This window comes from Solanum stenotomum, chromosome 11 (assembly GCF_019186545.1).
Source record: "Solanum stenotomum isolate F172 chromosome 11, ASM1918654v1, whole genome shotgun sequence".
Lineage (NCBI taxonomy): Eukaryota > Viridiplantae > Streptophyta > Magnoliopsida > Solanales > Solanaceae > Solanum > Solanum stenotomum.
Window position 1 is genome coordinate 4,880,781 of NC_064292.1, and position 17,872 is coordinate 4,898,652.

At 31.6% G+C, this 17,872-nt stretch overlaps 2 protein-coding genes across 2 annotated transcripts; both read right to left on the reverse strand.

The window, feature by feature from the left end:
* Window positions 1-409: 409 nt before the first annotated feature.
* Window positions 410-6,273, reverse strand: LOC125843718 (UDP-xylose transporter 1). Its single transcript, XM_049522900.1, has 8 exons — window positions 6,255-6,273; window positions 5,475-5,595; window positions 3,820-4,004; window positions 3,150-3,217; window positions 2,914-3,046; window positions 2,105-2,266; window positions 1,260-1,532; window positions 410-649 (listed from the first exon to the last, which is right to left on the reverse strand). Exons 2-8 carry the CDS (start codon window positions 5,593-5,595, stop codon window positions 572-574), a joined length of 1,020 nt encoding a protein of 339 aa, XP_049378857.1. The 5' UTR covers window positions 6,255-6,273; the 3' UTR covers window positions 410-571.
* A 2,656-nt stretch (window positions 6,274-8,929) lies between these two features.
* Window positions 8,930-17,071, reverse strand: LOC125843693 (uncharacterized). The gene is made up of 15 exons (XM_049522867.1): window positions 16,938-17,071; window positions 15,790-15,900; window positions 15,572-15,683; window positions 15,364-15,486; window positions 14,217-14,321; window positions 13,485-13,568; window positions 13,232-13,347; window positions 12,704-12,805; window positions 12,473-12,586; window positions 12,278-12,334; window positions 11,037-11,103; window positions 10,885-10,938; window positions 10,628-10,702; window positions 9,341-9,376; window positions 8,930-9,254 (listed from the first exon to the last, which is right to left on the reverse strand). The coding sequence occupies exons 2-15, from the start codon at window positions 15,807-15,809 to the stop codon at window positions 9,156-9,158; spliced, it is 1,164 nt and encodes a 387-aa protein (XP_049378824.1). The 5' UTR covers window positions 15,810-15,900; window positions 16,938-17,071; the 3' UTR covers window positions 8,930-9,155.
* Between the last annotated feature and the right edge of the window lie 801 nt (window positions 17,072-17,872).

Genomic DNA, 17,872 nt, shown 5'->3' on the forward strand with positions numbered 1-17,872 from the left:
TGTTTATGTAAAAATAAATTGTGCATCTGTAATTATTTCAGTATAATTTTAGATATTAAAATTTGAAATTAGTCTTGATAAAATTTAATTTGGGTGTGAAGTTTCATATAGTTGAAATTCAGACATATATAACTTTAGTTATTTTATGTTTAAATGTTTATGAGCATGATTGATGTTCAAATAAAATGGTTGAAATCATAAAAAAAAACGATTGAATTTCAATCATATATAACTGAAATTCAAACAAAAATGATTGAAGTCCAACCATTTTTATCTACCTTTAAACAGAATTACATGAACTTCACTTAGATATAACGTAAAATTTCAAGACAATAGGGGCATATCAAGAGAAAGTGGTGTAACAAAGAATTTTTTGTAATCACTTTTGTGTACATGTAAGATGCAACAAAATACAATCTAGCAAATGACCAAATATTTGAACAAATTAAAGGAGTAGGGTATTTTATGAATCAAAAATCATTTACATCAATCTAGTGGAATATGATGTCTCTGAATTTAAAAATAAAAAGTTACTTGATCTCGAAAAATATCTTCATTTTAACCCTAAAATTTAAACAAGGGAGTTGTTTTCTTTAACTTGTCCATTCTTCCCAGATAGAAGCGGTGCAGTGGTATCTTTCTCTTTAACCTGACATGACAATAAAAACATAAGTTTAGAGCGAATAAGGTACAACGATTTTTTGCACAAAGTAAACATCCTTCAAACCACCAGAAGAAGGATAAATGGAGAGAAATCGGGCAAATTTTACAATTTATCACTTTACAGGTCATGTAATAAAAAAATAGACACTATCATGGGGTTTCAAATTATTTCAAGTGAGAGTCAGACATTATCACAAAGTTTCACCTATTAAATTTAAAACATTCAGGTGTAGTGTAACTTTAGCATGAACAAGGTTCAATGATTTATTGCACGAAGTATAAATATCCTTCAAACCGTTGCGAGGAGAAGAAATGTAGAGAAAATCAGGTAACATTTACAAAATAGCCACTTTGCAGCCAATGTAGTTGCAAAAAAAAAGCCACATCATTGAAATTTCAAATTTCACATATGAAACTCATTGGGAACCGTGTAATTGAAAAAATGCCACTATCATCCAATTTCAAATTTCACAGATGAAACTCATGAATAGTCATGGAGTTTCATTTACGGAATTTAACACTACATGAAATTGGCTATTTTTTAAATAAGGTTGAAAAGTGATCAGTGAACGCTATGTCTAAGGAAAAAAACTTACTTGGGCAATGGAAGAGTGGTCTCCAACTTGTTTCCTTTTTGTTTCATGGACACAAAAATAGGAATATAATCCCATTCCAATAATGGCCACAAGAATTCCAACAATGTTCCTTGAAGTGAAAGGATCATGTAACAATGTATAGCCAAATCCAAGAACCAAACATGTCTTAAGGTGGCCCAACACTTGATATGTAACTGGTGATGTCTTTCCAATAACTAAAAATGTACTGAAATTCACTGATACAGCAATCAAACATGATAACACTATAAATCCCTACATTTGAGAAGACAAAAATGGAAAAAAGTTAGTGTACGAACGAGATATCCAGCAATAAGAGAGGAAATCGCGAGTACTTGGTCATGATCTCAGATCTATCGAAGGTAGATCGAGAAAAATCTTGAATATAGATTAATAAGTCTGATAATAAGAATTGTTTCAATATTTTTACACTATATAACAATCCAAAGTGTCCCATTTTAAAAAAATAACCCTAATAAATTTAGCTAGTATAATCACTATATAGTATGTGTATATACACTAAATGTATTTTGATATACACCTGTTATACATTGTATATACATGTCTGCTTCAAAAGGTTTCGACTAAGCTCGTATAATTAGTTCTAGTAGGAATTTGGACATGAAATGAGGGGTATATGAAAAAAAAAGTATTTCAAATTGAATATGAAAAATGTCATTTAAACGTTGAACTTGTGTTTGGACATGCATTTCAAATTTGAATTACTCATCTTCAACAACTAACCAAAAAAATCATTCTAATGTATAACCAAAAAATATTTTTTTTGTTTAAAAAAGAGTAAAAAAATCTGAATATTTTTCTCTTACCACAACAATAGGAGAATATTTGTAGGCAAAAACACTCTGTTTGGTGAGGAATTGATCCACCACAGGCCCACTAACAAATAGTATAGCTGCTTGAAATGGGGCTGATTGATACAATAATTGTGTAGATGAGATGTTGAGCCTCTTTTGAATTGTGTTTGTAAGCTAAATTGGAGAGTTAAGGTCAAATTGTGAAGAAAAAAAAACACAAAAATATTACTTATAATAAGCAAATTTGGACTAGATAATATAAATTCATGAGATTTGTAACCTGAAAAATAAGATAGATCGAAATAACTTACAATATATACATAACATTTTTGTCACTTTTATGTACAATGTAACTCTTTGATGAAGGGGTTCAGATGAATCCCCCTGCACACTTGACTCCCCTTTGGCTACACTATTAGCTAGGATAGATTCCAGCGTTATAGTTACAAGTTTTGCAAAACTCGACTAATAACTTTGATTTTTCTATTTGGGAGGAAGATACAAATGGATTCGAACCTCTATCACTAGAGTGAGGGTTTAGCCAACTCGCCAATTGAGCTACACCCCATTATATATAGCTTTATTTAATATGTACAGATAAGCTATTCAGAACTCAGTAAGCACAAAACAGTTATGATCCAAGACTCATATACTAAAAACTTTATTAATACGTATAAATAATCTATTCAGAACCTAAAAAACAAAGAAGTTATGATTCATGATTCATTTACTAAAAATTCTGAATCAGCAACTGTCAGTATATATATGTTAAATCCAAATGAATATTTGAGACAAGTAGAGATATATCATGAAAAGGATACAATTTGTCCAACACAAGTTGTAACAATGGCCAGAAGGGAGAGAATTGTTCCAACAAAATTGAGTTGAAGATCAGTAATGGAAGCAATGCCAACTCCAATAAGTAGAATGAATAAGGCAAACTTAATATTTTGGCTGCAAATAGGTAAAAAAATATAATTATTAATGAACCAAAAAAGAGTAATTTTTATTTTTTTATTAGTGGAAATTAAGATATAGAATAATGGATTTAATTTACCTGAATTGTTTTTTCAAGAAAAGGGTTTCAACTAATACTGTAAAAGGTATAATTGCAAGCTTTGTCATCTGCAAACACAACATAATAATCATACAAAGAAATGTTAGGCCTTATTTATGAAACTTTTCGACCATCGGTTAAATATTTTTTTAAGTAAATTAAAAAATCTTATGAAAAGATATCTGATCAATGATATAAAACTTTTTAAGTTATTGAAAAAGTTAGACGACAATCTAATATTTCATTTGTATAATTGAACAATTTATGAGCAAATATTAAATCCGAGTCAAACGTCATCTTAGAAAGGTAATTTTTTCGATAAGGACTATATTTGCACAGCATAGAAATGTTAGGGACCTTATTTTTTAGTATTGGCCAAATTTAAAAACAATCTTAATAGATTTTTTTTATATAGGTTGAACAATATATGAATAAATATTAGATTCAAATCTGACGTTGTCCAAACAACTTTTAAAAATAAGCACAAAACTATCTAAATGATACCTTAAAAAAGAGACCGGTTGTTTAACCTAGCCAAACTTTATGATGGAGTTGGAGGTGACTCATTTATTGATTTGATTATTCATTCGTTCAAATTTGACCCAACTCGCTCATGCATTTAAATAAAAGTAACTACAGTTTGATATTGATGTATTATATTATATTATACCTGGTAGAAGCCAATGGAATTAAATCCAAGGCTAAGGTTGAGAAAGCCAATAGATACACCATTTAATATGCCAAAGAGCATGACAGTCTTCATTTCAATGGGCTTATTCTCAAAGAAATTGAATTTGAGTGCCACATGAAGTGTGCAATAAGTGACCATCAAATGCCAACTTGTTAATGTTGTGGCTAAAATAATAACAAAAAAAAACATTACTAATCAATGGAAAATAAATAAATAATTGATATTGAATATGTATGAATATTAGCATTTTTAGTTCCTCAAATATTGACAAATTCTATTGGTGATTCTTGTGATTTCTGATTCAACAAATTAAACTATGTTGTTTGAACTTTTCAAAAGTTTCGATGTACATGTGTCAAATCCTCAAAAGATGTAGTACTACTTTTGGAGGATTTCGGTATTCACCATCGTCATTCTTGAAAAGATTGAGCAACATAACATTTAACATTCTCTTAGTTGACAAGATCAGGTGCATTTTTCATCCCTCAAACTCATGACTAATTTAACAAATTATTAAATTTTAAATCATTCAATTAATGATGTTTTATAATTCTAAAATACTCTAAATTTCACAAAGAGATCAAAACACACATTTGATCAGTTGATTGAAGATTAACTAAGCGTGTTTAATAAAATATTAGAAGGATCAAAACTAAAATTTATCGATAACTGAGAAACAAAAAGTACAATTATCCCATTTTAAATAACATAACTAACTTTTTAGGTATGCCAACTAATATTTGTTTTATATTTGCATGTTATAATCTTATTGAAAATTTGGTGAGTATACTATCACAAGATTATACATATTTTTTTATTGATAAAAAAATTTCTACCAAATGCTTGAAGTGCAAGTGAGAGGAAAATGAAATATCACCAAAGGGGAAAACCAAGATTAATCATCAAGGCTTTGTTGCCAATAACAAATTAGTAAGTTCTAAATCAATCAATTATCGACGTGTTATGTTAAATTGGCGTTGTTAATTCATATTTGAAGATGATATAATTTTTAAAAATACTCCAAAATGTCATATATTTCCTATATGAAGAGATCAAATACACATATTTCAGTTGATTAAAGGTTAAATATATGCGCGTTTAGCTAAATATTACAAGGACTAAAACTAAAATTCATCAATTATCCCATTTTAGAGATTTCAACTAACTTCTTAGGTATGCAACAACTAAGATATGTTTAATATTCGAATGTTATTTTATTGAAATTTTGGTGAGTACTATGATAAAATTAAATATTTTTTAATTAAATAAATATTATAATAAAACAACAATAATATATCTGGTGAATCTCACAATGTAAAGTCAGATGAGATAAGTGTATGCATATCTTATTTTTATTTTGAAGAGGTAGACAAATTGTTTTCGTTACACCCTTGACACGAGTAAAGTATTTTGAAAACGAAAATATATATGATAGTAAAGAAGACATGACAACTTAACATTTAACAACATCTAAATAGTGCAGTAGTCTAAACACAAAAAAAACAACACATAATAGCTAGATATCGAAAAACCAAAAACTATATAGGGATAATGTTAATACTACTGATATGAAAGGAGAAATCGAAACGATAAATAGAGTGCTTTATTAAATAAAAATGAAAATGAAATATTACCAAAAGGAAAACCAAGATTACTCATCAAGGCTTTATTGCAAATAACAATGGAAACTGATGATGCCACTGATAAAAACAATGCTCCCACCACACCCAACTGAAAACTTGTCATTTCTCCCATCTTCATCAACCATAAAAAAAAAAAAATTAGAAAGAAAAAAATTGGACAATTTATAATTTATCATACTCTAAAAAAAACTATATGATAATATAATCTAGTAACAAATCACCATCGAGGGTTATGGTGAGATGTAGGAGATTTATCTGTTCTAATTAGTCAGAACTCTCAAGTTCTAGCTAGCCGCTTGTAGGAATGAAAAAATCTATGTTAGGAGTGTTTCCTTTATAAATGAGTCATACAGACGTGAATTTGAATTAATCGAGTGGTTTTCAGATACTTGATGACGGATATTTCTAGGTCTTAATTAGGTATATACTAATTATAAAGGTGAATGAATTCACCTAAATGATCTAATGGAATCAAAATATAAAAACAAGAACATGAACTTGTGAAACTTATATAAGCTAATAACTTAATGTCTGCAATTTTTTTTTCAAAAAAAACTTTTGTATATCTAAGCACACAATGGCAAACTACTAAAAGAATTCGAAATTTTCGATGAAATTCATCAGAAATTGGCTCGTTGAAAATATTTTAAATGGACTTTTAGTCTGAAATTCAATATTTTTTAATGACTTTATAAATTTTCAATTTCTGTCATACCAATAGAAAAAACAAAAACAACAACATGAAATTGAAAAAAAAATGTAATTAATTACCTCTTCAAAATTATGATGATGTTTGATTATACAACAAAAAATTGAAGAAATAGAATGAGATTTTTTTTTCTTTTGTTGGGTGTGGAGTTGAATGAAAATATATTGGTGCTATATATATATTAGTTAATTTTAGTTGTGTGTTTGGTTTTCAAAGGCCTAACGGTTTTTATAAGCAAAGCAATTATTATTTGACTTACTTTAGGTTAACAAATTAATATTTTACAACTATGTTTTAAGGGATCTTAATATTTTTAATCAGACGAATATTTTTTTTTTATATATATAATCGTTTGTAATTGTTGTTGGTATTGATATATATCGTATAATATATGCATGTTGATTATATTGAGTGAAGTTTGTAAAAGAAATAAAAAGATTAGAGTTATTTTATGTTGTGAACTTTGTTGGGGTTGTTGCGTTGTTTAAAAATCTCATTTTTTAAATAATAATGATTTTCAAGTTAGTTTGTACGTATTTTGATATTAATTTGCACAAATAACCATTTTTGTGGTTCATTACTTAGAAATTAGCCACTTTTTTTAAAATTAGAACAGTCGCCACTTAATTTGAAGTTAAAAATATAAAATTAATAATCATATTTCAGATCATATGTCAAATTCTTAAAAAACATTCAACATAACGTACAAAAAATTATATATTACCTGATATAAATATGTCTATACTTCAATTATTTTATCAGATATTTGCTCCCACCAACACATGGACAAAATATTTCTCTCCATCAACGTTTTAGACATATATTAATTCAACAAAAATCCCTTTCAAATTAATCCTAAGATACTGGACTAACCATTAACACAACAAAACAATATTTTAAAAAAATAATATATTTTATGAATAAAGGTTATGCATGTATTAATTAGTTCTTTTTTTTCTTTTCCCATTTTTAATTTTTTACAACTAATACATGTATTAGCCTTTACTTAAACTCTAAATAGATCTCCTAACAAGAAACTTTATACAATTAACATGTCAATGACATGGTTTTTTTTTATTACATTAACCTAACAATGAATTAATTAAATATGAAGTTTAATTGGTCCAAAATTAAACAACCCTTAATTATTTTTTCCTTTTTATAATTACACTGAGAGAGTGAGTGATATTTTATTTTTAAAAAATTGTTGGCTCACCTAATTAGGAAATAAATAAATAAGTCTGAATTTAGAAGCCAGAAAGGTGAAATGAACATTTCAATAATATGTGACAACGTACCTGCCAATACAATGTGTTTGGTGAGAATAATAAGACTTTAATTTTACTCCAAATATGACAAATATCCAACCATGGGCGGGTCGAATATTTTATTTTTTTTGTTTAACTCGTTTTCGATTTATTTATATTCAATTTAACTTGCCCGTTTATTACTCCTATCTAAAACTAAAGCTCATTAGCAAAAAAATAAAAAAAAATGTTCTTTTTATGTGTCTTGAGCCAAAGGTCTGTCGGAAATAACCTCTGTATGAGTTAGACTGCATACATACCACCCTTCCGACTTACCAAACCCTACCTATAGAATTACATTTGACTTCTAGTTATTGTTGTTACTCCACTAATTAAATTTGAAAAAATGCTACATGATAATAATAAAACAAGAAAAGTTATACCTACGCGTTTATACATTATATATTGATTATACACTTATTAGTTATTATACATATATTTATATATTGAGTATATATCGACGATAACTACATATGGTTACGAAAGGTGTGTGAATTATTATTTTTATTCCGTCCAACTAAAAATATTAAGTAAGATCTTAATATAAAAGAAGTACAACTTGTATACTCTGTTGATGTGATTGATTTACGTCCGTAATTATTGTCTTAATAATTTTAATCATGCTTTCTAACTTCTAGAATTAGTATATTAAGCTGTCAATTTCTTTAATTAAAGAATATTTATTACTTAACCATTTCTTTAATTTTTCATAGTTTAGACTAATATAACTAAAATATTTTTTGTTCGAGGTCCAACATAATGCAAAGATTAGTGTATGATTTGGTCATGTGTTAGGTAGATATCCGTGAATTAGCTTCTGAGATTGAGTAGACTCAATTTAACAATAGAATATTTATGAGAAGCTTCTTTTAATTTCTTTGTTTCAAATTTGTGAAGAACTCCGTTCTATCTCTCCTCATTCCGATATGTCGATAATAGTGGTGAAACCAGGAAATTAGAACATATTTTGAAATGTTACACATGGAAATTACCTCCTTTTATCATAAAACTAGAAGCATTTCTTACGTTAATGGGAATCACAGTTTAAAAATAAATGATTTTTTTTAATGACCGTAATTTCCGGACCAACTTTCGCGCACTCGACTAATTTCACAAAATACCTGACACCTCCCACCATCAACATGTGCTAATTAAAAATAAACAATTTTTTTAACCCTATCTGTGCTAATTATTTCTCAACAAAGGGGATTCAATTAAACTCTAGACACTTGTACATGGAATTGACGGCGATTGATTGAAGGAGAAGCTAGAATTCAAAAGGGCCAATGAAATGGCCACAAAAGCCTTGTATTTAAATGGAAAAGGATAAAGAAACGTGCTCATTATCCATCGAGTTTCAAACCGTCTGCTACTGGCCCTCAGAGATTTCTCGATTATTCCAAAAACAAGAATTAAATGCAGAAAAAACATTGACTATAAACCTTGTGTATCATCTATATGCACCAGAAAACTTCCAATATCTAATGGTTTTAGCATTCACTAGCTACATAGAATTTCACTACACTAATATTGAAATGAAAAGATCAAAAAAAGAACAGATACTCAGAAAAAAGAATAGGCAACACCACCTAGAAACCGAAAAAAAGGAGAGAAAATAGGCGAAAGAAGCAATGTACAAGACGTTTTGGAGGCGTGTTATACTCGAGTTTTTCCATGCTGGGCAAAATACGCTTTATCTGCATTCGATAAACGATCTTGGAACATTGCCCATTCGTTTCTACATCTCTCTCTTACCTAGAAAGAGAAAGCAATTCACTAACTGGAAGCAAATGAATATCATATTTAAAATAAAATTGGAGTGAAGGAATCGATATGCTTACCCCTTCCCAGGGAGCTTTGCCGTTCTCGGGTTGACCCTGTGATCCAAGAAGTCGAGAACAGTGTCAAAAAATGAAGCAGGTACAGCAAATACAAATGAGTATATGCCAGTCACGTTACCAAAGAAACGAGAACTACGTGTAATCATAACAAAGAAATAGCAAATATAAGTATACAACTCAAGAAATAACCTAGCAGGAGCTTCAAGCTCTAGTTACATATAGGATTAAACTCGTACCAAAAGCAGCATTCTTTCTCTCAGTTAGCCCCTAAGTCATCTTCCACCAGAAAGACAAGAAGCAATTTTTATCAAATTTAAAGCCGAAGTGACGATGATATATCTTTTAACCTACGTCTAGGACTAACAAGTAGTACAACAACAACAACAACATACCCAGTGAAATCCCACAAAGTGGGGTCTGGGGAGGGTAAAGTGTACGCAGACCTTACCACTACCTCGTGGAGGTAGAGAGGCTGTTTCCGGAGGACCCTCGGCTCAAGTACATCCAAATCAAGTAAAAGAAGAGGAAACATTATATAAAACATAACATCCAATAAGAAAAATAGCGCATAATCAACAACGGAGACAATAACATCAAGAAAATACTGTGAGAGGCGAAACGCAGTAAACAACATATGACTGTAGGATCACAGACCAGAACTACAAGTGCCAGGCTAGGACTACTACAAACACTACCAACCCATACCCTCGCAAGGAAAGACAACACGCTAACCCTACTAACCTTCAACCTTAATACGCGACCTCCACTCCTTCCTATCTAGAGTCATGTCCTCGGTGATGTGAAGCTGAGCCAAGTCCTGTCTAATCACCTCTCCCCAATACTTCCTAGGACTAACAAGTAGTAAGGGATCAAAATGAAATGGTTTTCAAATTTTACTTGTCAAAGGAAAAAAGAAGTGGGATAAGGTTTTTGGCTTTATTCGTTTGAATTCGACTGCTATTATTGCTAATGAACACTGGACTTCAATCCGCATTATCTCAAGGACTCAGAAAGGTGAATGCTTAGGATGGTTATTCCTATTAGAGGGGGCGGCAAGTGATTGAAGCCTCGGTAATCAGAGAAGGGAACTGGTCAGAAAGATAAATGCAGTCATACAGATATCATCCTTTCAAAGAGCCAGAGAAAATTTGAATTCACAAAACTTTAGTTCATAATCAACTTGGACAGGATGATACTAGTTGTTTAAATTACGGAAATGTAATTGACAAACTATTAATCTGTATTCTAGTAACTGCCATAGGTTCCTTGAAGTTTCAATTGACTAACCTGATTCCCAAGAGAAGGAATAACTTGATGCACAATCCACTGTGAATCTACCACACCAATTTTTTCATGAGCAGGCTGCGCCAAAGCAAGAGATTAACATTAAGATTATATCAAAGGGTCCACCATACTTTAGATCAGTAAAAGACTCATAAAAGAGTGAAGAAGACTATTAATTTCCATGTCTCCGGTGTTATCAATGTTCTCCAGGTTCAGCTCTCCCTCTTTTACAATTTTACCATGGGAGGAGAACTACTAACCTCTACACATCTTCTTAGTGCAAAATCCAATCCCCATCCATGTACCAAATCATTCTATAACCAAAAATCAAGTCAAAGTACAAGCATCAGTGTAATGTTATAGAAATGGACACTGTTGTGGAGATGGAAGTGATACCAAGTGTAGGAACTACCTGAATCAAATGCCAAACACATCGCCAAGCTTCTCGAGAGAATACAGGAGCCATTATTTCCACAAAACTGTATATAAAAAGATAGACCAAGATATTAACTATAAGTTGCACGATAATAATAAAAGGCATTGGAATATTCTGTTGCTGATGAGTCTTGTTTAATCAATTTTCAAAAAGGAAAAATTCTACATGCAACTCGATTAGATCATATTGTATATCTCAGTGCTACACAGCAAAATTAGGTTGTCTAGTCATACTCAGGACAAAATCTTATCTAAATTTCAATCTAACATCTTGTGAAATACATAAAAAAAGGTACAGCCAATGGCATGCTGTTCTACTCGTAAAGTGAAAAATTTCTTTCTAGAATAACATAAAAAGAGTAAAAATGACTTATGCAGTCTTAAGACTAAAGAAGAGCTAGTCCAATAATAACCAAACAACATAAAATCTTGGACCCTGCCCCTCCATCCCCACAACAAAAAGAGGAATGACAAAATGATAGGACTAGAGCATAAAATCCAGATGCAACTTAAAATATTAGCGGATTAAATACTCAACACAAGACTAGACACGTCAGTCAGCATTTTTTTTAAAAAGAGGGATACATCAGTCTGCTATTAGATCTACTCTTGCTTGATGAAGCACAAAGTTGCATATCATTGCCTGTCAGGATAACATATCTTAACCATGTGAAAAATGCTCAATAGTGCTTCGTTACTACCTTAGCTGGAGGAAATATAGCTTGATGGAAGTGCATAGCCTTACCAAAGCTGAGGTTGGGGGTTCAAGACCGTCTTTTTGCTCTTGGCTTCATGTAAAAGGTCAAATAATTCATTGTGATTTAGGCAAGTAAATAGTTAGGCTCACTCTAGTTGAAGATGCACTAAACAAGTTCCACTTTAATGATGTTGCTAAGACTAGCTGGACCGGAGAGAAGCTAAGAAATACGTGCTTAGTAATACTAATGATGGAAGTGAAACTCACTAAAGCACATGTTTAGTCTTAAAGTTACATACCATCTCAAAAGAAAGATAATATAGGTATATTACTTGAGTTCTGATTTAGATCAATATTGCTGAACATTAATCTATTTTAGTATGTGCATATTTTCAGAAAAGAGCAAAACCAAGCTAATAATGTTATGAGCACACAATTGAGGGGTAGACAGGCCAAATTGTACCCAGCGGTTTGCATACATTAGATAGAGATAGATAGAGAGAGAGGGAGGGAGGGAGTACGCTGCACAAGGAGGCAAATGTGGATCACTGCACCAGCCTGGTTTCTCTTCTGTATCCCTGTTTACCACCAACACATGTTAACTTTCGGAGTGGTTCCATCCAAATTAGGGACGAATATTATCAAAGATGAAGAGAAGCTCCCTCCTGTGTGTGTATGTTTATTTTTTGGTGGGGAGTTAAACACAATGAACATACTTGTGAACTTCTCTGTCACCCCTCCTCTTAGTCATCTGCCATGTGAGTCCATTGTTGGGTTCAAGACCAGGCTGAGAGATGTCTAGACCATGTTTCTTAACTAGTTGCATATATCTGCCGTATTCAGGTGACGATATTCATATGGAAGAAGATTATAAAGACACCAAATACTTTTTTTTCTGATTGAAAAGAATGAGAAATCATGTGACAGAACAATGGAAAGACACCTACTTCTCTGCATTGAAGTGCTCAACTCCAAGATCTTCATCCCATATAAATATGTAATCATAGGCAGCTACAACATCTGGATGCAGAAACCTCTTTGCATACCACCTGTCATACAAAGTAATAACAAATTATGGATACAAAGGGATTGGATTTAACTTGTATACACTAACAAAATTAAAAACTTCTACACTGTCAATATATTTTAACCTGTTCTAACATGTAGCCTGTCTTACTTTTCAGGTTATGAAGACCACTTTTTATGCACAATTACATGTATTTATTTTTTGTGGCCTGATAGTGAAAATGGTTTCACACTATCAGTGTATATAAAGAATCAAGAGGATTAGTTATCGTATGCAAACAACAACATTCTCGTCATTTTACATGTTCCTATACATGGAGCCAAACACGCTAATAAAAAGGGACTTCCTGAATTAGTAAGAGTTCACTATCGCACATTATTCTTGAAATTTTGAATAAAAAACAGAAGAGTTGGAATACAAAAGGTAATAACTAAACTCAAAGTCTTACCATTTTGTCTGCTTCTTAACACTGATGTGAACTGCACGCTTGGACCATTCAAATTGATCCCACTCGGTTGTTCGACCATCATAATGGAAAAGCAAAATTTGGAAATCCTCTGAAAACTAATCCATGTATATATAAAATATAAGACTCAGTATATGGAATACAACGTCAACTGTCAAGAGAAAAGAGAAATAAACACTAAGCTCCATAATATCAATATAATATTTATTCGGTAGAATTGCTTCATTGCTGTCACCTTTTTAACCGCTGCGTCAATGTTGTACTTCTGATCCAAACCAACCGTAAATGTAACCAAGTACTTGGGCTTTTTTGTCAGATCCTGAAAATACCACAATTTTTCAACAAAACCATAGCCAGAAGAAGCACCAGCTAAAAAAGACAATTTTGAATATTGAACACAGTCCCTTCTCACCCTATGTTCTAGTCCAATCCGATAATGATTGGCCAGAAACTGACAGAAGTTCTACTAATGTACGTCAAAAAGTTGACACTAAGACACTTCAGGTCAGAACAGGCCATAGTACATAAAGTTGAACGCCAGTTCTAAAATGCACGTATACTCCTCATGTTCAGTATCCAACTGCTCGTTTTTTAAGGAGCACAAATAAGCTAAGTTGCGTGGACTCTTCACTTTCAATGCCGCACCCGTGCCGGATTCTCCAACAATACATCAGTTTTGGCGAATCCGACACGCACCCCTTGACATTGTTGAAGAGTCCGAGCAACATAGCAAATAAAAACTGACTAAGAAGCACCATTGCAAACATTAAAGTATCTAACATAAAGTTTATGCCATGAAGGGCAATGATATGATTACTAGAACAGCTCATGAAGAGCAAGACAGTTGCAGATTCTTTCTCTTAAGCAGACACAGTAAAAGGTTTCATAATCTATTCAACTACCACACATTCTTTTCTTTTTTGTTAAATCAGGTTAAACAATATCATAAGAGATATTTGATCCATACCTCACTTGGTTCACCCCACAACCTTCGCAAATAAAAATCTGATTCTGAGACCACAATCCCTGGTGGCAATGACTCCGCGCCGCGAGGATTTGATGGGACATATATCTGCAAAAAGGAAAGCAACCCATCAATATTTCAGAACAAATGCCTAGGTGCTCCAGATCCTAAATCAACCATGGCAGTTAGAATAAATATCCTACGCCATCTCCCAATGCAAAATAATCATGTGCTAAGCATTTATGTCTCCAAACTTCTCTTTATTCTACAGGAAATTAGAAAAGCTTGTCACAAAGCAAACACAGAAAAGTTTGGCGGCTTCAGATATGAACCACACATACTACCATAACAATGCACCATTGACCCAGTAATACTCAATGTTTCTAGCTAATTTTATGCTACTACTCCCTCAATCCAAATTTCCATGGCATAATTAAGTTTTGGAAACTAGGCTGACATTTGATAAGACAAAATGTTTCCCAATAAAAAGCAATTTCCTTTGAGAATGTTTTACAAAAGAAACCACCTTAATTCTATCTGTTATAATGGTAGATATGACTGTAGGTGGGGGAGACTGGAGAGATTACTGGTATTTAGTTCTATTCAGTTCTGGCTCAGACTAGACCAAGTCTCATAAACCCAAACAGTTCTTTGCTCAACTTCGTGTGGACCAAGAAAATGTGTATTCCATCTTTGAATATTCAAAATGATACTTAGCAAATAACAGGACTGGAATGAAATGAACAGAACAACACACCAAATTGTCTTTATATGAGAGATATATTTTTTTTTGAGATTGTATATGAGAGATTTATTACAAATACAGGAAATTATATGCAACAGGGACAAAGGGCCTTTAGTTTCATAGTAACTGTTTCTCCAACATAATGCTACCAGTACACCAAAAATAATGAAATTGGCCAGGGCATTTGGTCTTATACCTTTTATTGGTTTCGGTAGCTAAAACAACTGTATATGCCACAACACAACTCAGAAATAGCTAAAATTACCCCCATCCTCACCCTCCAACCACAAAATGGAGTTAAATGTTATTTCCTCCCACATGGAGTCCCTAAAGCTATTTCACCATACAAAATATAGTCATTATAACTTGTAATGATATTCCATCAATCAACAATGAAATAAATACCTTTGGTGTTATAGGAGTACTACCAGAACCAAGATTCTCCGGGAAAGTACGCTCTATAGCACGTCTATGATCATCATTGAAGGCATAATCGAGAGTTGATATTAGGCTTGAAGGTAAATTAATCTGCAAATGACCCGAAGATTGTAATGAACGAAAAAATTGAATTGGTTTATACCACAAGAACCATGCAGGCATTGCGCTAACATACCTTAGTTAGAGAAACAGATGGAAAAGAAATCCCAACAAAGTATCCAAACACCATTCCCATGATAGTGGTTATAACAAGTCTAGTACTATCATTTGATCTTTTGAAAGCCCCACTGCATCAATAGGAATAACAGAAAGAAGGTGATTTAAGCTAAATGTGTTAACGATAAGCTCAACTTTGAAATTCATTAGAGAGACATGCAAATATTGCCTACAAACCTGCGGTAAGGGGTTCCCATTTTCACAAAAGTTGCTCAACTCAAAGGTCACACACTAGGCAGAAACCAATTCCTTGAGCATCCTCCAGTTTCAGAGAGCAAATTCACATGCCTGAAAGTTTAAATCCTATTAGTCATGGGACAATAAGTCACACATCACAATCACTCAAAAGAAAAAAGTCACACCCAACACCTAAATGATATCACCTAATCTTTTAACCTGACATTGTGATCAATCGCTAGTAATATCTTGGCAAAAAGTTCTATTAAAAAAATGTGGAATCTAATAGCACATATGATCCATAACTATACAGCACACCGGGGAAAAAAAATTTGGACAACCATTCTCCCAAAAACTCAATCTCTCAATTCAATTTACTAACTAAAGACTCCAAACAAAACCAGCTAACGATCTTATACTCTGGCTGGATAAAAGTTTTACAATAAAGACATATTTCCTTTCATAAGCAAGTTATGTTTCTGCTGAAACTTCAACAACATGAAAACAAAAACCTTTATGTATGTAACTTTAAAGTTACAATTTTTACACAACAACAACAACATACCCAGTGTAATCACACAAATGGGGTCTGGGAGGACCCTCCCATGTGTACACAACCTTACCCCTAACTCGCGAAGGTACAAAGACTATTTCCGATAGACCCTCAGCTCAAGTAAAACACATAAAAAAAAAAACAAGTGTGTAAAACAAATACAAAGTTACCATTTTTACAATTTCCTTAAAAATGGGGTTAACAAATCTTGCTTACTGATCTCAACCATAAACCTCCAACATCAAAATTACAAATATGTATATTTTTTTTAAAAAAAAACCTTTACTCTCCTATAAATATTAAAACAAAATGAATCGAATTAAGACTAAACTATCAACAATGCTGCTGACATTCAATGTGAAAACTGAAAAATCCATTCTTGACATAGAAAAAAACTCTCAAAAAATGTAAATAAAATTCTTAATTAAACCCTTTTCATTACCAAAAACACCCTAATCTCCATTTCTACGATCATCCATTTAATTTATTTTTTTTAAATCTTCAAATTTAACTGTTAAAACCCAATAAAATCAAATGAATGGGCATTAAAAGAATCGTAAATGAGAAAAATAAAACTAGGGTTTGAGAGATTTACAGGTTCCGCCGATGGGTTTTCACGAAGAAGAAAGATAGATCTTCCTAAGAGATCGGGTTCAAGGTTTTCGATTTATTGGGGAAGAAATGTTACAAAATTTTGAAAATAAAATAAAATATGTGTTTTGCTTTGAAATTATGAAACAGAAAAAAATAATGAAAATTTGTCTTTTTTCTAATTTACTATATTATCCTTTGTGAATTATTCTCTCCGTCACAAAATAAATTTTATTTTAGCTCATTTCACGTCATTCCAAAATATAAATGTCTCCTTTCGTTTCATTTCATATTATTCGACTCATTTTGAGTTGATATAACCTTTAAGAGAACTTTTACTATTAGAGATGTATTTTTATTAATTTAAAACTTATTAATAATAGTATTTTATGAGGTTATTTATTATTAAAGGTAAAAGAAAAAAAATATAATAAATCTTCTTGATTTTTTAAATTATCGAGTAAACTGAAATATTTATTTTTGATATAGGGTCATCTATGAAACGAAGGGAGTAAATATAAGGTTAGTTTATTACAGTTATCCTTGTTTATTTAATATATCTCGAGAATTAAGCGCTATAAGAAAAAGTGTTCTTTAGTATATATATATAGAGAGAGACTCTTTTTCTTTGGATAGTTTAATAAAATTTGCTACTGAAATATTAATGCAATATTATAGTGCTTAATTGATAAACATGGGAGAAACTATCAAAATCTTGATTTTGTCAAATTAATGTTGAATAAGATATGGATGTATTCAACTTTGCATGACAATATTTATATATTTTCCCCCTTTTATAATAAAATGTATACATGAGATTAGACATCGAGTTAAAAATATTTTACTCTTGTATCTTTATGGTGAGCCTGCTATTATATTCCGCGAGTGTTTTACCCGTAATTTTTTATAAGTTTTTTTTAACTATGTTGCTTGAAGTCT